We start from the raw sequence: 18,488 nt of genomic DNA, 5'->3' as shown, positions 1-18,488 counted from the left end.
CAGAAAGTACTCATCCAGCTTGCTCACACCTTTAAATAATTTCATGAAAGGAAGAGAGGACAGGATGTAGGACCCCTCTCATAAACTCCGACATAAAGGCAAATCTCTCTCTCTCTCTCTCTGTCTCTCTCTCTCTCTCTCTCTCACACACACACACACACACACACACACACACACACATTTATAACTGGAAAAGGCTATTATACTTATATTTCAAATGATTTTTTCTGGAAATATACAAGAAGGAATAGATATGAATAGAAAACTATTGGTAACAATGGATACCCAGTCTAATTTTATAACTAGATGCCTGGTAGTAATTTTTTTAATCAATGGTCTACATGACACTTGAGTAGAGAAAAGTGGAATGTTTTCACTCTTCTCAAGTTTGCAGTGGGATTTCTGATGACTTTTATCTTAAAATTACAGTGAAACTTAGATTGATGTCAGGATGTTTTGTAGGTAAAAAGAAATTCTAAACCCATATTACAAAAGAATAAAAATATTCACTTTTGTATAAAATTCAAATAATCATGTGTATTTGAAATCCTAATATTTATCCTACCAACTATCTACAGACTCAATTATGAAAATGATCATTACTACATATTATTGCTACATATTTTTCTTTTGGAGATAGATGTAAATATTATTGAAGAGAAACTTGTACCTTTAAAATGAAGAGCTGAAGGAGGATTTCTTTGATAATTACATTCCTAAGAATTCTTTGTATTTACTAGGTAACTTGCAATTTATTTTGGGATTCTTTAAATCATAGTCTGTAGACTTGTATTTATTATATGTACTTTTATTGAAGATAGCATACAGTAAAATGAAACATGTTCTTCTTAAGGCATTAAATGGTATTTGTTCTACATTTAAAAATATTTGTAAGTTCAATTTCAAATAAAATGTAATAGAAAATGACAAAAATTCTCATAGCTATTGAAAGCAAGAATTTTAAAAATTAATTTGCAGTTTCATCTTTTAGATATTAAAGTTTGGTATATAATTATTTAAGTAAAATTCTTCCATGTATAGTGAGTTAACTTTTTCTCTTTGACATTATTCCTTTAAGTACTAGAATCCTAATATTTTATGTATTAGTTTTCAATAAATCGTGGAAAGAAAATGAAGTGTTCTTACCACACTTAACATATCAGAAAAACAGTACTTGTCAATTGTGTATTTCACCCACTTTGTATGTGTATTGTAGATACAATGTTCATGTCACCTGTAGAGGAAACTATACTCTATTATATCAGAATTTGAGATCACCCTCACCTGTCCCATGATGGGCTCTGGGTTTATATAGCACCATTTTACAACTTACATATAATCCATTCACCTTGTCTACTTATTATGATATTTTTAGAAAATGTTATTTATATATAATTCTGATTTAAACACTGACCAGAATGTATTCAGCAAGTGGGTTACCAGCAGCCAGATGAGCATGCCTGTAATAATGTAATTATAAGCACCAGGGTTGCTAACCTATCATTTTCAGGAACCTCTATGTCAACAGGAAATGCCCTAAAAGAGATGTCATATAATTATTATATATCTTGAAGAATATAAAATATCCTGTTAATGATAATTCAGCCTAACTTTATTTTCAAGGTTCTGTCTAGCGTTAGAAACAGGTATTCTGCAAAAGTCATTCACCATGGAAAGTTAGAATGGTCAGTTCTGCAGCATGGCTTCATTACCAAGGTTGTGTCTGGACTTAAGAAACAACTGATTTTGTAACCATTTGATTACAAAAACCAGTGTGAAGTTACAATCCACTTTGAAGCAGCATGGGTACAACTTCCTCACAGCTCTCCAGGAAGGAGATCGGATTCCCTAGTGACATTGAACATGGTTACATTCTTCTCCATTTCTTCAGTTGTGTTCTAGGACCAATATAGTTGTTTGTTTAAAACATAAGAAAATATTTTTGAACAACATTCCTGTCAAATAAGATGCTGTTTATTATCATCCATAACATGTAATGTTACTATAATTGGATGCTCAGTTGTAGTTTTCAATTGTAGAAAGTCAATCCCCTTGATTCTGTATAACTTACACATTTTTATTTTTAGATTTTCACTGATTGGCTCTATTTTGACAGTAAAAACTTTGAAGTCATAGTAGCTCAAATCTGTAAGTTCTGCATTTAATAGGGCAAAGGAGGGAGACTTAATATGAAATACTTGGTCAAACTGGGTTACAGAGTATCACCCTGACTCAAAATAAAACAAAATCAAAATAGGTTTAACATTGAGTTTAATATGTGGTTAACATTTGAATTAAGTTTATCTATTTTCAACTACTTTCATTTGTATGCCTGTCTGCTCAAGGGTGGGATATAATCATGCAGAAGTATGCATACAGAAACCAGAGGAACACTTTCTGAGAGTTGCCAGTCATCTTGAGTAGCAAATCCTTTATTTGCTGAACCATCTTTCCACCCTAAAATCACAGGGACACCTGACATCTCTCAAATCTGCAAAGTTAGAGCCAAGATGATCCCTGAGAATTATTAACTAATAAGTGCATAATTTTTAACCTTCAGGCCAATGAATTCTTGTTTTGAAAGAGATGTATAGCATTCCTAGGGATTAAACACAATTGTGTTCTGTAGCTTTTATACACCCAAAAACACAAGTTCATGTATGCCTATGCAAACATATATACCTTCACAATATGAAAACATACACTCATTTTAGACAATTGTTATCCTAATATTTGTCTCCAGGAAATGCCACAGTGAGAACAGAATGTTATAATTCTGTCATGTGGCTTAGAGCTCACAACGACGTTACCAAGTCTTAGCTAATGGGAAAAGAAATTCATAAAGCCCTCCTAGCATGTGAGAGACAAATGTACTTTCTAACTATTTATCTTGATACTTTACATTTTTTATCAAGAAAAGGGGATAAAATTAGCAAAGCACCCAAATAATCTCTTGTTTTTCTAATAAATAAGTTTTCCTCTCACAACCTGCTTTCCAGAAAACTTATGTTTAGGCAGAAACTAGAGTGTTGTCAAATGATGCACATTCTAGTTTGCAGGTGTTTTGTGTCAGCCTTCAACAGCAGTTAATTCTGGTAACACGGTTTTTCCTTTTTGTCCTGTTTCTGCAGCTGTACTAATGGGAAGATTGCCTCTAGCTGTCAGTTGTGTGATGGCTACTGTTACAATGGTGGCACATGCCAACTGGACCCTGAGACTAGCGTACCTGTGTGTGTGTGAGTATCAACTAATGTAATTTAAGACAGGGTTGCATGAAGATAGAGTCTCTATCCTAATGTTTTCCTTTCTGGGACAATACTCTTCAGTGAGTGCATCATGCACATCTTTGTCCAACTGTCCCTCATTGGCTCACGGTCTACATAATTCCGTTGTCATCAGCCTGTTAAAGATCTCATGAGGAGTAGCTCATTCAGTTCTTGCCATCTCTTCATTTCAGACATTCACAGCTTTTCAACGTGGAAATGCTGGAAAAACTGTTCTGGTTTTACAGAAATTATTAAGCTTTATGAAGCACACAGTTCATTGTGTGTGAGTGTGCATGTATGTGTGCTTGTGTTTGTGTGTGTGTGTTTGTGTGTGTGTTTGTGTGTGTGTGTTTGTGTGTGTGTGTTTGTGTGTGTGTGTGTGTGTGTCTGCAGATGGGCATGTGTGTGTAAGCATGTGTGTAAATTCTGCAGTAGTTGCGACTACTCTTTTTCAAAAGAGCTTGGATCATGTTTTCAAATATATGATGTTATTTGATGTTCTGTCAGGTTTAGAGTATCACACAATATAAACCAATTAAGTCCTTGGCTCTTTGAGAGTATATTTTGTGCAGGGAAAGCAGAGATTATCAATTAGAAAATATGGAATTTAATCTCTTCCTCTCCCCACTTTGCTGATTTTCTAGACTAGACCACCTAAAGCCCTTCCATTAATATGGTCAATATATTGAGTTTTATTTTAACCGTGTAAGGGGATTATACTCCAAAAGGAATCCAACCAGCTTCCTGTCCCACAAATTGTTACAGGAAAATGTGATCAGTGTGTATTTGAGGGAGGCAAGCATTCCTGGGAAAATTTTTATTTTATCTTACTATCAATGTATAACAAGTTTAAACATATATGGCAAATAAATCAGACACTATATTCAGTTGTATTTTACTGAAATTCTGCAGATGCTCTGTGGGGTTTAAAAGTCAGCGCTGTGACCAGAAAGAGAACCCTTGTGATCACTACTGTCAGAATGAGGGGATTTGCACTATAACTGCGTTTAATGAGCCGAGATGCAAGTAGGTTTAACCTTCCACTTACTGCTGTGCTTCCTGTGACATCATTTCAGGCCACAGTTCATTGGTTTAAATCATGAACATCCACATGCATTTCACAGTTTATACTTAATCTTGGGGCTCATCTCTGTCACATTTAATTAACCTATGCTTTGCTCATAGATAACTGTATACACTGCAGAGTGCCAGAGTGTGTAGATATATAGCAGGTGATGAAAAAGCTGCTCATCCTGCTTCCTAAAAACACATATGCTAGAAAAACAGATTTGAATTCCAGGAGGTCAGAAGCAAGTGGCTTAAAGTCTGCAAGTACTATATTTGGAACTTAAGTGGATTTTAAGTTCGACATTTCTATTTCAAAATCTGATGGGATAGTAAACTATTTGTTTCCTAGATTTACATCAGAGACAATTTGATTTACTAGGAAAAGAAATAAGTGCAAGCCAAAATATTTCAAGAAATTTAACTTCTTTATAGTTTACTTCATTCTTCCTTCATTCACTTTGTGGTAACTTGGATATCCATGGAAAGTAAACTCTTATTTTCTCATTCCAGTATTTCTTGTGAACTGACCACAGTAGAGGGTATTTTTGCCATATCCACTTAAGTTTTAGGGTTGGCATATATGTGGTGTCTTTATTAATACTTAGTGTTAAAAGCAGTAGACCTGATTAGCACCTTGGAGTACATTCACTGAAGGTCAGGTTAGCCTAATGAAACTGCAAAACACAATCATGCTAAAATTCCAGCATTTCTTTAGCAAACCTTGGCTATTTTGTTATAATGAGCTGCTGGGATTATAACACAGAAACTTGAAATGAATACAGTTGGTTTGAAAATGAAAGTCATTAAACCAAAAAGGAATGTTCTGTAGATAAGGGGGTCCTGCCATAATAATTTTGGTGCCACTTGAAGGGGAAAATGTGTGATCCCGAGGGTGCCTATGGAGGAAAGAATAGTCAGAATTGTGACTCATGGGTATTCAGAGTGACAGAGTTCAAAGTGATCATGGCACAAAGATAATGAAGGACGAAATTTGGGTTACTTTTATAACCCCTATAATTTCTGCTTTGGAATCAAGTCTTGGTTTATCCTGTTATTATTTGCTGCTTCTGAACAGAGTCTGTAAACTATGGCAACTCTGATTTGCCTCTTCATCATAAACAGGTATTTAGATGACTTCTTGTGCAAGGAATCCCTTTGTCACCAGAATAAAAAAATCCAAATGGCTATAGCACCCCACAGTAAACTTTAATCTTAAGCAAACAGCACTAGGGTCTAATAATCAGTGTAGCTGTTAAACTCAGCAAAAAAGACACAGGGTAACTACAGAAATTTAGGGACTTTCTTATATTTTTATATTACAATATCTGTATGTCTGTTTGCTCTCATGGAAGTTGTGTTTATACACTATATTTTCACTCTTATCAGTTTTTTGGAAGTAGGACAAATAAGATAAATATTATATATACAGCAAACAGTTCAGTCATAAAATTATAGAGAAATGTTTTCATTTACACATTAATTTGTTAAGCAAATATAAATAACCAATAAGCATGGCATTTTTCAACATACATAGCTTCACGGCCCTAAAACCTGACTCAGAAGTGCATTACATAATCTTCATATTTTATATTTATTCTTATGCTGCTGTACAGGATGACACACAGTGGTCATACAGGTCTGACCATTTATGCCTGATTATGGAATTAAGTGATGTTGCTTCCTCTGAACATTATCCATGCCAATATAGAATGCTACAAAATTTAAATTTCATTTTCACAAGAAGAATGTCTTTTAAGAAAAAATAAAATAATTTATTGATATAATAAAAATATTATCAAAGTGTGAAAAACAACTAAAAAAATAATTCATGATTCCAAGTGGAATAATCAAAGGCCTTTAGGTACTAATAATATTTTGAAACAAAAATGATAGAAGTTCTAAACATGAGGGATGGTTAAAAAAATCTAGGAAAGAGTAGCATGCTCAAAATACAATTGATATGAAAGCACCAGTGTAGGTTACTAAGGGCAAGAGACCATTGGGCCAGGATGCTGTAAAAAGTCTATGAAGAGTGTGTGCTACTTTGAAGATTAATTGAGAAAAAAAATATAACTTGGAAGAATTTATTCAGGAGTAGTTTCCTGTGAACTGAAGAAGCAGAGGATCTCCAGTAGCTTTAGTTGCAGAAAGATGAGCATTTTGTGTGCCTCACAATAACTGACAAATTACAAAGCTTCTGCAGGGCAAAGGGCACTGCCATTAGGACATAACAGCAACCAACTGATTGGGAAAAGATCTTTACCAATCCTACATCTGATAGAGGGCTAATATCTAATACATACAAAGGACTCAAGAAGTTACACTCCAAAGAAACAAATAACCCTATTAAAAATGGTATACAATGCTAACAAGAATTCTCAACTGAGGAATATCGAATGGCCATGAAGCACCTAAAGAAATGTTCAACATCCTTAGTCATCATGGAAATGCAAATCAAAACAATCCTGAGATTTTACCTCATCCAGTCAGAATGGCTAAGATAAAAAACTCAGGTGACAGCAGATGCTGGCAAGGATGTGGAGAAGGAGGAACACTCCTCCATTTTGGTGGGATTGCAAACTGGTACAACCTCTCTAGAAATCAGTCTTGAGGTTTCTCAGAAAATTGGGCATAGTACTACTTGAGGACTATACCAGCTACACCACTCCTGAGCATATACCCAAAAGATGTTCTAACATGTAACACGGACACATGCTCTACTCCGTTCATAGCAGCCTTATTTACAATAGTCAGAAGCTAGAAACAACCCAGCTATTCTTCAGTAGGGGAATGGATAGGGATGAGATTAGCTGAAATGCCCAACAAAGGGGAGGGAGAACCTGTAGAGACCATATCTGGAAATTAGGCAAAGCCCCTGATTGGGGGATGGGGCCACCCACTCATCTCCAAATTTGTAACCCAGAATGGCTCTTGTCTAAAGGAAATATGAGTACATAGTGTGGAGCAGAGACTGAAAGAAAGGCCACCCACAGACTTACCCATCTGGGGATCTAGTTCATACATAGACACCAAACCCAGACACTACTGTGAATGCCAAGAAGCACTTGCTTACAGGAGCCTGTTATAGCTGTCTCCTAAGAGAGTCTGCCAGAACCTGACAAATACAGAGGTGGATCCCCACAGCCATCCATTGAACGGGGCACAGGGACCCCAATGGAAGAGTTAAAGAAAGTACTGAAGGGGCTGAAGGAGTTTGCAATCCCATAAGAACAGCAACAACATTAAGCAATCAGACTCCCCAGAGCTCCCAGAGACTAAACCACCATCCAAAGAGTACACATGAAGGGACCCAAGGCTCCAGCCTCATATGAAGCAGAGGATGGCCTTGTCTGGCACCAATAGGAGGAGATACGCTTGGTCCTGTGAAGGCTCGATTCCCCGGTGTAGGGGAGTGCAAGGGCAGTGAGGTGGGAGTGGGTGGGTGGGATGAGGAGCACCATCATAGAAGCGGAGGAAAGAGAGATAGGATAGAGGATTCTGGGGGATAAGCCAGGAAAGGGGATAATATTTGAAATGTAAATACACAAAATATCCAATTTTAAGAAAGGAAAATGTTATAAGCCCTTATGCAGACAGAATTCACAGAAATCTACAAAGTTAGGATGAGGCAGTGAGGAACAGCAGAGATTTCTTCCTCATTGTTTAGTTAGGGATTCAATAAAGGATAAAAATAAGAACAGGGAAACATTTCTGCAGTGAAAAAGACTTAGCCATTAAGAATGTACTTATTGAAATAGCATTTTAAACATTAATGTATTCGCTTTTCATCCCCTCCCTCCTCCCTTCACACTATCTCTCGTCCCATCCTCAATCTTCCCTTCCCTTCTCCTTGAGAGGGTGGAATACAGCCTGCCCCCAGGATCCCTCCCACCCCGCCATATCAAGTCTCAGCTGGACTAGGTGTATTCTCTCCCACTGAAGTCACACAAGACAGCCCTACTGGGGAACAGATTCCACAGCAGGCACGGCTTTAGGGAAAGACTTAGCTCTAGTAGTTGGCTGACTCACGTGAAGACTTGGCTGCATATGTGCTACATATGTTGGGGGTACATCCAGCACCTGTGTGCTCTTATTTTCGTTTCTTCCTCCATCACTTCCATAAGACTCCCAGAGCACTGCCCGATGTTTGGAGGTGGACCTCTGCATCTCTTTCAATGAATTGCTGGATGGAGCCTCTCAGAGAAAAGTTATTCTGGTTCCTATGCGCAAGCGTAACAGAGAATCATTAATTGTTTCAGGGATTGGTGCTCGCCCATGGGATGGGTCTCAAGTGAGGCCAGTTATTGGTTGTCCATTCCCTAAGTTTCCGTTCCCTCTTAGTCTATGCATTTCATATAGAGAGGAAAAATTTGGGGTTCAAAAGTTTTGTGGGTAGTTAGTGTCTATTCCTCCACTGGGACACTGCCTGTCTATAGGAAGTTTGAAGCCCCATTTTTAGTATCCACAATGGTAGAGAGTGGAGATCAGGTTTGCTTTCATATTTGTAGCTCCTAAGAAGGAAGCTAGGGTATATGAAAGTAAAAACAAATAAGCCTTAGATATCTTTAGCATATTTACAATTTCTATAGTTATAATGTGTAACTAAACGTAAGTAAAATTTAATATCACCTACAGGTTACATGCAATACAAAGCAATCCAGGTAAAGGACTATACAGTTCCCATAGTATTTTTTTATGAAACAACTCATATGGGGAGATGTTTAGGAAAGAGTGTTTCAGCCTGATCTCTCACAGTAGTGATCAATACCTCCAGTGAAAATGTGATGTGTGCCATTTCATCTAAAACCTTTTTAGGAAACAAAACAAAATCTTCTACAAGCGTCTCAACCTGGTGCTTGTGTTTGCTTCAATGGCATATCATTTTTCCTTTCTTCACGAGAGGCAAACGTCCTGAAGTGTATGGAACTAATACACACAGTAGGAAAGTCAATAAAGTATTCAGATCTTATGAAGGTGACAGCTCGGTTTTCCTACATAGAAATTTTATTGCTATATCCTTCAATTTAGGGAGCAGATTTGTTGGTTGAAAGCCTTCACTTTTGTCTCTAGATGGCCATTTTCATTTATTACTTTGTGTGCAACAAAAAGGAAATGGCAAAGAAAAGCCAAGAAATAAAACAGCACATTTTTCTACTTACTTGAAGAAAGTTTTGAGTACTCATTGAAAACTGTGAAAACTATATTTTAAAATGGTCTATTATGTTATTTTGACAATATTATTGAGCTCATTTTTATGTTAAAATAGTAATAAAGTTATATTTAAATTTTTATTATTTTTAGTTCATGTATATATCAGTTCTGTCTACATGTATAACTGTGTAGCACATGCATGACTGGCACCCACCTGTGCCTGAGAGAGGTGGTGGCTTCCCGGCCTCTGTGAGTCATCATGGAGGCTCAAACCCTGGTCCTCTGGATCTGTAGCTGCTGCTCTAAACAAATGAGTTATCTCTCCAATCACATAAATAAGAAATAATGAAACTCATTAGGAAGCTGTTCATACCTCCCCGAGTCTAAGAATTTCTTATAGGTTTAGCATCTCACATGAGATCCAGAATTTGTACACTACATGGACTTACCTCCATATTCTTACTCTATAGCAATACCTATAGTTCTTTCAGTCATCTGCAGTAAATGGTTGATTGGCTCTCTTCGGTTAACTGTACTTCACTGCCATTCCACATGCACATAGTTGTGCACACACAAGCCATGGAAAGTCAGCTACGTGCTGCACCTCACTATCTTTGCTCAAGAAGTCAAATAAAACAATTATCACGTGTTTTTATGCAATTAATTCTTCATGCCCTACTGGTTCAAACCACATGTCAGTTCTTATTAGCAGGTCATTCATTTATAAAGGATGCTTCTTGGATTTTTTTTTCAAGACAGGTCTTATTCTTTAAACAGGCTTTACTCAAACTCAATATTTAACCCAGGCTGGCATTGAACTAACAACATTCCTTTTACCTTACTTCCTAAGTGGTGGCATTAGAAGTGAGCCATAACCTTCAGCTGCCTATTTTATTTTTGGTGTCCTTACTTGGAATAATACCATCTGTATGTATACACCTTGATATGCACTAATTTTCTAAGACTAACAGTGAGCAGCGAGGACTATTGGATTCAAAGTTAAAAGCTTGTGAAACCAATCCCCTCTAACTTTATACAAGTTAATGCTTTGTGCTCTTAAATACATGGTAGGACGAGCCATTCAGCAATACAATTTAATTCTGTGTGGTCTGAAGTATTTAGATGTAGTTCTGATTAGAGTTTTATTAGAGTTTTGTCTTAAAATTGGCTCAGAGTCAGTTCTAGATAGATATGTTCCAAAATTTCTCTAATGTATCTATGAATGCATTTCAAAATCAACCTTCATATTAACATAGATAATAAAAATAGCAAAAAGCATTTTAATATTATAGAGCAACCATGCAGCTAGGTATTAATTTTATGGGATCAATTTCCCTGAGATAAACTCATCCCTTTATGCTTAGAGAATAAAGATACTAGCCACAGAACAGTTATCTCCCTGCCTTTGTATACAGAGTACTAGGATTATAAGTGCACATCACCATCTTGAAACCAAATTTTATATTTAATTTTTATATGTCTTTTATGATTTATTTTCTTCATAGCTCAAAATAATATACAAGATTATATCTAGATATATAAATACCTAATATACCTAAGAATATGAGAAGGAAATGTATCTGTTGAATTACAAATGCTTTATGAAATGATAAAATGCTGCAATCTTTTTTGTTCACACATGTATATGAGAAATATTTTGATGATAATGAGTTGTAAGCCATCCTGGGATATACAGCAGCTCAACCCAGTACAGATAGCACAGTGATGTCTTCTAAAATCTAAGGGCTTGAATATACTTTGAAGGAGTGTTTGTGTAGTATAAGAAAAGGCAATGAATCTATTATGCAGGACTACAAAAAGAAAATTAAATATATGCTGCATGCAAATATGTTAATAGATCCACTCACACAACCATAAGCACACACACACACAAATATCTGTGTGTGTATATGTGTGTGATGTGTGTATGTGTGTGTATATATATATATGTATGTATGTATATATATGTATATATATGTGTGTGTATAATCAGCAATATTCAAATTACATATAAGATATTTTCTTAAAGAGTTTTCTCTGTGCACAGAAAATCTTAAAATGTAATGATGGGTACATATTATTGATATTTGAATATTGTTGATTTTAAAAATATAATTCTCTCTGTAATTTTATTTTCTTTAATACCCTGAAGAAAAAGAAAGTTCTTAAACTATATATGAATTTTCTAAAAATGGAAAACTAAAAACATCTACCTCAAGTATTTTATTGCTTCAGAAACCATATCTATTTAGGTGCTCACTGTTTTCCAAAGGCAACCTGGAAATATGCCAGGACACTTCCCCCATTGTGTGTTATTGTTTCCTGCCCAGGGCAAGAACAGTTTCCCAGGTGGTCAAAAGAATTTAGCACTATGAGTTTTATGCTGTAGTTTTACATTTCAAACCAGAGCTAAAAGTCTGACTCATTCTCTCTCTCCCTCCCTCTTTCTCTCCCTCCCTCTCTCCCCCTGCCTCTCCCTCCTCCCTCTCTCTCTCTCTCTTCAGTTTTTTAACTAGGTTAAATATCAATAGGCACATGTGTTGAGGGAGGCACAATTTCCACAAAATTCTAACCATGTATCTTGCTATGTCCATTGTGTTCACAACTTCCACATGGGGAAATCTAACCTTCTTCTTAGTGTGGCCTTTGGACATGGAGCATACTTCTGTGAAGTTGGCCTTTGAGTCCTTACTATAGTCCACCTCACCCTTAAATTTGTGTGTCTTATTCCTCTCCACAAGATGACAAATTCTTTCCCTTGATACATTGTTTCAGATTTACTCACTACTTCCCAAACATTAATATGCATTCTTTATGTATCATATAATTGCTTTGCATTGCTACACAGTTTAAGAATAAATGTCTTCATTGCATTGTGCCTATAGTTTAATCCCATTTTTGTGATAGCATCCATTACTTGTTAATAAGTTTCACAGTTAAGAGTCAGAAAATATAGAATGATTTACTGTGCACTTGATCCACTTTACTTGATCCCTCTTTGTTGTTTTCAATTCCATTGTACTGTATATTCTGAATATTCTGGAGCTTTTATTGTGCTCTCTTTAGAGGGAGGACTCAGAAGATTGCAAATGACATCTTATGAAGAGAAGCTAATTTCATTCAGTTTGTTTTGTCTTCTCCAAACACATGTGTTGCTCATTCATTGTCTTGCTTTGGCGCTCTCTCTCTCTCTCTCTCTCTCTCTCTCTCTCTCTCTCTCTCTCTCTCTCTCTCTCTCTCTCTGAAAAGAAGCAAGAGCAGAAGAAAGTTTTCCAAGGCTGTTGTGCAAAGACATGAGAGTGGAAGAGATATTCTCTAAGTACTCCTCTAATGCTGTAAAGAGACTCCATGACCAAGGAAACTCTTATGAAAGAAAGCAATTAAATGGTGGCTTGCTAGGAGTTTTAGAAGGTTAATCAGTGATCATTATGGTGGAAAGCATGATGACTAACATGTTAACTTGATAACTACATCCAGATCATTAGGCAGAGAGGGTGAATGACACATGTCCAGCCTGATGTGAGCTTTCAGAACCTCAAAGTTCATCTGAGAGACATACTTCCTTCAACAAGGACATACCTATTGCTAATCCTTCTAATCTTTATGAAACAGTGCCACTTCCTGATGACCAAGCATAAAAATATGGCATTACAGGGGGTCATTATCATTCAAACCACCACAAATATTTAGGGCTTGGAGCATTAAAAAATAAATGATGCTTGTGGCAAATGATATTAAACTCTTAAGTAATTTTCAGCAACTTACATGCTTAGCTAGGTGTTTGAAATGGCTTCAAGAGAAAGTAGGGTGTGGTACCAGGCAGCTCTGGGTGGTCCAGTTAGTTCATATTGTTCTTAATAAGGTGTTGCAATGTCCTTCAGCACCTTCTGTCCTTCCCCTAGCTCTTCCACTGGGGTCATGTAGCTCAGTCTGATGATTGGCTGCAAGCACTCACATCTGTGCTGGTCAGGTGTTGGTAGAACCTCACAGGGAACTGCCACACCTGCTCCTGTTAGAAAGTGCTCTTTGGCATTAGCAATAGTGGAGGGGGTTGGTGTCTGCAGAGGTGTTGGATCTCTAGGTCGGGCGGTCTCTGGATGGCCCTTCCTTTAGTCTCCATTCCATTTCTTCCCATATTTTCCCTTTGGATAAGAACATTTCTGGGTTAAAATTTTGAGGTGCTTGGGTGACCCCATATCTCCAGCTATGTAGGTAGCAGAGAATGACATTGTCTGACATTAATGGGAGGAGAAAGTCACATGATGCCTGAGTATAGGGGGTGCTAGATCAGTGAGACAGGAGAAGGTGACTGAGTGGAGGAGCAAAGGGAAGAGGGAGAGGGGATGGGATGAGGAGTTTGTGGAGGTGTAACTAGGGTGGGAGATTTCATTTGAAACATAAATGAATAAAATGATTAACAAAAAAGAGATAGTAGGGGAATTCTAGTAACATTGAAGATACAAGTTGTCACAGTGGTTTTAAAAGATCTTACTAACATGAGAATCTATGAGAACAGTGATTATTTTTCTTTTCTTTTATTGGTTATTTTCCTTATGTCCATTTCAAATGTTAACCCCTTTCACGGTTTTCCCTCTGGAAACCTTCATTCTACCCGCCCCCACCCTCTGCCTCCCTGTGTGTGCTCCCCCACCCACCCTCCCACTCCCTCCTACCTACCCGTCCTGGCATTCACTTACAATGGAGCTTCAAGCCTTCACAGAACCACGGCCCTCTCCTCACATTGATGCCCAACATGGCCCATCCTCTGCTACATATGCTGCTAGAGGCATAGGTCGCTCTACGTGTACTCTTTGGTTGGTTGTCTGGAAACTCTGGTTTATCTGGTTGGTTGATATTGTTTTTCTTCATATGGGGTTGAAAACCCCCTCAGTTACCTCAGTCCTTTCTCTAACTCCTCCTCTGGGGACCTTGTTCACAGTCCAAAGGTTGGCTTCGAGCTTCTGCCTCTGTATTTGTCACGCTCTGGCAGAGCCTCTCAGGAGACAGCTGTATCAGGTTCCTGTCAGCATGTGCCTCTAGACATCCCCAATAGTAACTGGGTTCAGTGACTGCATTTTTTGATGAATCTCCATGGGTGGCAGCTCTGGATGGCCTTTACTTTAGTCTCTGTTCCATTCTTTGTCTCTGTATTTCCTCCTGTGAGTATTTTGTTTCCTCTTCTAAGAAGTGCTGTAGCATCCACACTTTTGTCTTTCTAATTCTTGAGCCTCATGTGGTCTATAAATTGTACCTTGGTAATTCTAAGCTTTTGGGCTAATAACCACTTATCAGTGAGTACATATCATGTATGTTCTTTTGTGATTGGGTTACCTCACTCAGGAAGATATTTTCTAGTTCCACTTTTTAATATCTGAGTAGTACTCTATTGTGTAGATGTACCACACTTTCTGAATCTATCCCTCTGTTGAAGGACATATAGGTTCTTTTCAGCCTCTGGCTATAATAAATAAGGCTGCTATGAACATAGTGGAGCACGTGTCTTTGTTATATGTTGGGGCATTTTTTGGGTACATGTCCAGGAGTAGTATAGCTGGTTCCTCAGGTAGTACTATGTCCAATTTTCTGAGGAATCTCCAATCTGATTTCCAGAGTTGTTGTAGCAGCTTGAAATCCCTCCAGCAATGGAGGAGTGTTCCTCTTTCTTCACATACTCACCAGCATCTGCTGTCACATGAGATTTGACCTTAGCCCTTCGGACTGGTGTGAGATGGAATCTCAGCGTTGCCTTGATTTGCATTTCACTGATGACTAAGGATGTTGAGCACTTCCTTAGGTGCTTCTTGGCCATTTGATATTCCTCATTTGAGAATACTTTGTTTCGCTCTGTACCTCACTTTTAATAGGGTTATTTGAATCTCTGGAGTCCAACTTCTTGAGTACTATGTATTGGATATTAGCCTTCTATTGGAAGTAGGATTGGTAAAGATCTTTTCTCAATCTGTTGGTTGCCATTTTGCCCTATTGACAGTGTCCTTTGCTTTACAGAAACTTTGCACTTTTATGAGGTCCCATTTGTTGATTCTTGATCTTAGAGAATAAGCCATTGGTGTTCTGTTCAGGAAATTTTATGTACATTGTGATGCTTTTGGAAGTATATAGACTTTTTGGCAAGGTTCACCTAAAACCATAAAAAAAACACAAGTATTTTGCAGTACAATTCAGGTTAGTAGCAAATTACAGTTATGAAGTAGCAATGAAATTAATTTTTTTGTTAAAGGCCACTACAACATGAGGAACTATATGAAAGAGTCACAGCATTAGGACAGTTGAGGACCACTGTATTTATAAAAAGCCATGGGTTTTTTTTAACCGAGAACATGGCCTGTGTTGTTATAAAGTGTCCCACTCAGTCTGCCACCTGACAGTTCCTTATTCAATTCCTCTTTCCCCATTTCCAAGAGGATGTGCCTATACCTCTACCCCATGCTGCCACCCTCCCTCTACTTCCTAGGGGCCTAACGTCTCTTGAGGGTTAAGTGCAACTTCTCTCACTGAGGCTAGACCAGGCAGTCCTCTACTTACTCTCTCTCTCTCTCTCTCTCCATATATATATATATATATATATATATATATATATATATATATATATATATATATGTCAGGGTCTCAAACCAGCTAGTATATGCTGCCTGGTTGGTAGCTCAGTGTCTGAAAGATCTTGGGATTCGGGTTAATTTAGACTGCAGGTCTTACTCTAGGGTCATCCTACTTCTCAACTTCTTCTAGCCTTTCCCTAATTTAACCACAGAAGTCCTCTACTTTATTCCATTGGTTGGGTGTAAGTATCTGCATCCAGTGAAGAAACAGCCAATATTAAATTAAATGGAGAAATAATTGAAGCAATCCCACTAAAATCAGGGACTAGACAAGTTTGCCTAGTTTCTCCCTATCTATTCAATATAGTACTCAAAGTTCTAAGCCAGAGTAATTATACATCAAAAGGTCAAAGGGATACAAATTGGGAAGGAAGAAAACAAGTTATCACTTTGTTCAGATGATATGATAGTATACATAAGTGACCCCAAAAATTCTACTAGAGAACTCCAGTTGATAAACAACTTCAGCAAAGTGGCTGGATATAAAATTAACTCAAATCAGTATTCTTCCTTTATACAAATGATAAAAGGGCTAAGAAATAAAATTAGAAAACAACACCCGTCACAATAGTCACCAATAATATATAAAATCTTGGGGTAACTCTAACCGAACACATGAAAGATCTGTATGAGAAGAACTTTAAGTCTCTCAAGAAAGAAAGTGAAGAAGACCTCAGAAAATGGAGAGATCTCCCATGCTCTTGGATTGGTAGGCTTAACATAGTAAAAATGACTATCCTAAGAAAACCATGCAATTTTTAAAAGGAAATTAATAGTGAACACTAATTTTCAGGATAAACAAGACAATGATTTTTCAAGTTAAAAATGACTAATGTGTTTCCTAGTAGAAAGTACAAACACAGAATAACAAACCTTATATGTTGTAATTTCACTTTTGTTCAAATTTTTCCTTCTATATCTATTGTCTTATTGTGGACATACTGTATCTATTGTCCCACACTGTTGTAAAGATTAAAAACAACTAACATATATTAATCACATAGAACACTGTTTTCCAAACTGTGAACAGTTTTAGAAACTAACGTTATTATTGATTAGCTTTAAAGTGACCAGAAAATGGTATAATCTATCCCTCAAAGGTCTGAAAACAAAAAATGGAAGCCAAATAAGAACATCCCTGCAAAAGGACATGCTTGATATTGAAAGAACGATATAATCATATCAGCAGCCAATGACCTTGACATAAGTGGCCACTAGGGGAGCAGAGAAAAAAGAAAAAAAAATGCCGAGATGGAAACCTCTTGTGACTCCTGAAAGCAAGGCAGGATTTGACTTTATAAAAACAGTGAAAGAAAACAGAGAAACTTTATTCCTCTCAAAGGTGATCTTGTGGGGAACTGAGGGCCAGGCACTAGAGCAATAGGTGACAGAAATCTGTCTTTCCATTGGATTTGCCATTGTTCTAATATAATGATCTTACTAGAAGCACTTTATTATTTTCCAACTCCTGAGAGAGAATAAAATGGATGAAATGCTCATCTGCTGTTTGAGAAACTGGAGCTTAGATTTTGGAAGGAAGATGAAGGGCTCTTTCATCTTTTGTAAAGCTCTGACATTACAAAAGTAGGAATTATCTCTTTATTTTTCCATGCCTGGAAAAGGCCTTACTGACACCCTTGGCCTTGCAGAAGGGAGCCACATTCATTGGCTCTGGGAGTCTGTCTATCAGGGGGAGCAGACTTCCTTCATGCAGATCAGTGGATCTAGAGAGAAGGCCAAGAAAAGTCCTAGGGGTTTTCAGAGTGATTCCAAGCAAATCCCACATTTCTAGAAAGGTGAACTTGAGAAGCCTGTAGTGCCCACACTTCAGTCAGATCACTGTGTGTTACTAATTTGATTCTGCCCCTAAGAGTATTTTGAAAACACAAAACATGAAATGTGCATGTTGTTCAAAGCCGCAAAATGCAATATAGCCTGCCACATCAATACTTGTCCTATCTAGTCCCAGGGGACAGGCTATAACTTGTTCCAGCTTTTGCTCTGCTTGTCAAGCTGCTAGAAATAGATACAATACATCACATTTTTCTGAGCAAGCTTAAGCTCTAGATTGTACCTTCAGAAGACAGTGATCATTCTTACCAATGAGAGATTTAATTTCTGGTTGACATAACATTAATATATTATTTATATTCAAAGAATAAATAATTTGTAGCTTTTCACATTAATGTCTTCACCTCCCCTACCCCTTTTCCAAATCCAATATCCTACTCTCATTCACAGCTCTCTAGTAAACCACTTACTGTCACGTTCCCTTCCTCTCAGACTCCCATATCCAAGAGGTTACATAGACCTTCTCCAGCATTCCTTGCCTAATTTATGCCATTATCTTAGACAGCAATACCAGCAGGCATTCCTTGTGAACCAA

At 37.3% G+C, this 18,488-nt stretch overlaps 1 protein-coding gene across 5 annotated transcripts in view; it reads left to right on the top strand.

The window, feature by feature from the left end:
• Lrp1b (LDL receptor related protein 1B) overlaps positions 1 to 18,488 on the top strand; it is a 2,121,147-nt gene that overhangs the window by 2,083,862 nt on the left and 18,797 nt on the right. For 4 of the 5 annotated variants that reach the window (XM_063284873.1, XM_063284870.1, XM_063284871.1 and 1 more), the window contains 2 exons: positions 3,132 to 3,236; positions 4,179 to 4,292. In XM_063284873.1, coding sequence (XP_063140943.1) covers positions 3,132 to 3,236; positions 4,179 to 4,292 — 219 coding nt within the window. The remainder of the gene's footprint in view (positions 1 to 3,131; positions 3,237 to 4,178; positions 4,293 to 18,488) is intronic. The other variant, XM_063284872.1, reaches the window with a different exon arrangement.

Source organism: Rattus norvegicus, chromosome 3 (assembly GCF_036323735.1).
Source record: "Rattus norvegicus strain BN/NHsdMcwi chromosome 3, GRCr8, whole genome shotgun sequence".
Lineage (NCBI taxonomy): Eukaryota > Metazoa > Chordata > Mammalia > Rodentia > Muridae > Rattus > Rattus norvegicus.
This window is presented reverse-complemented; position numbering and strand designations above follow the sequence as displayed.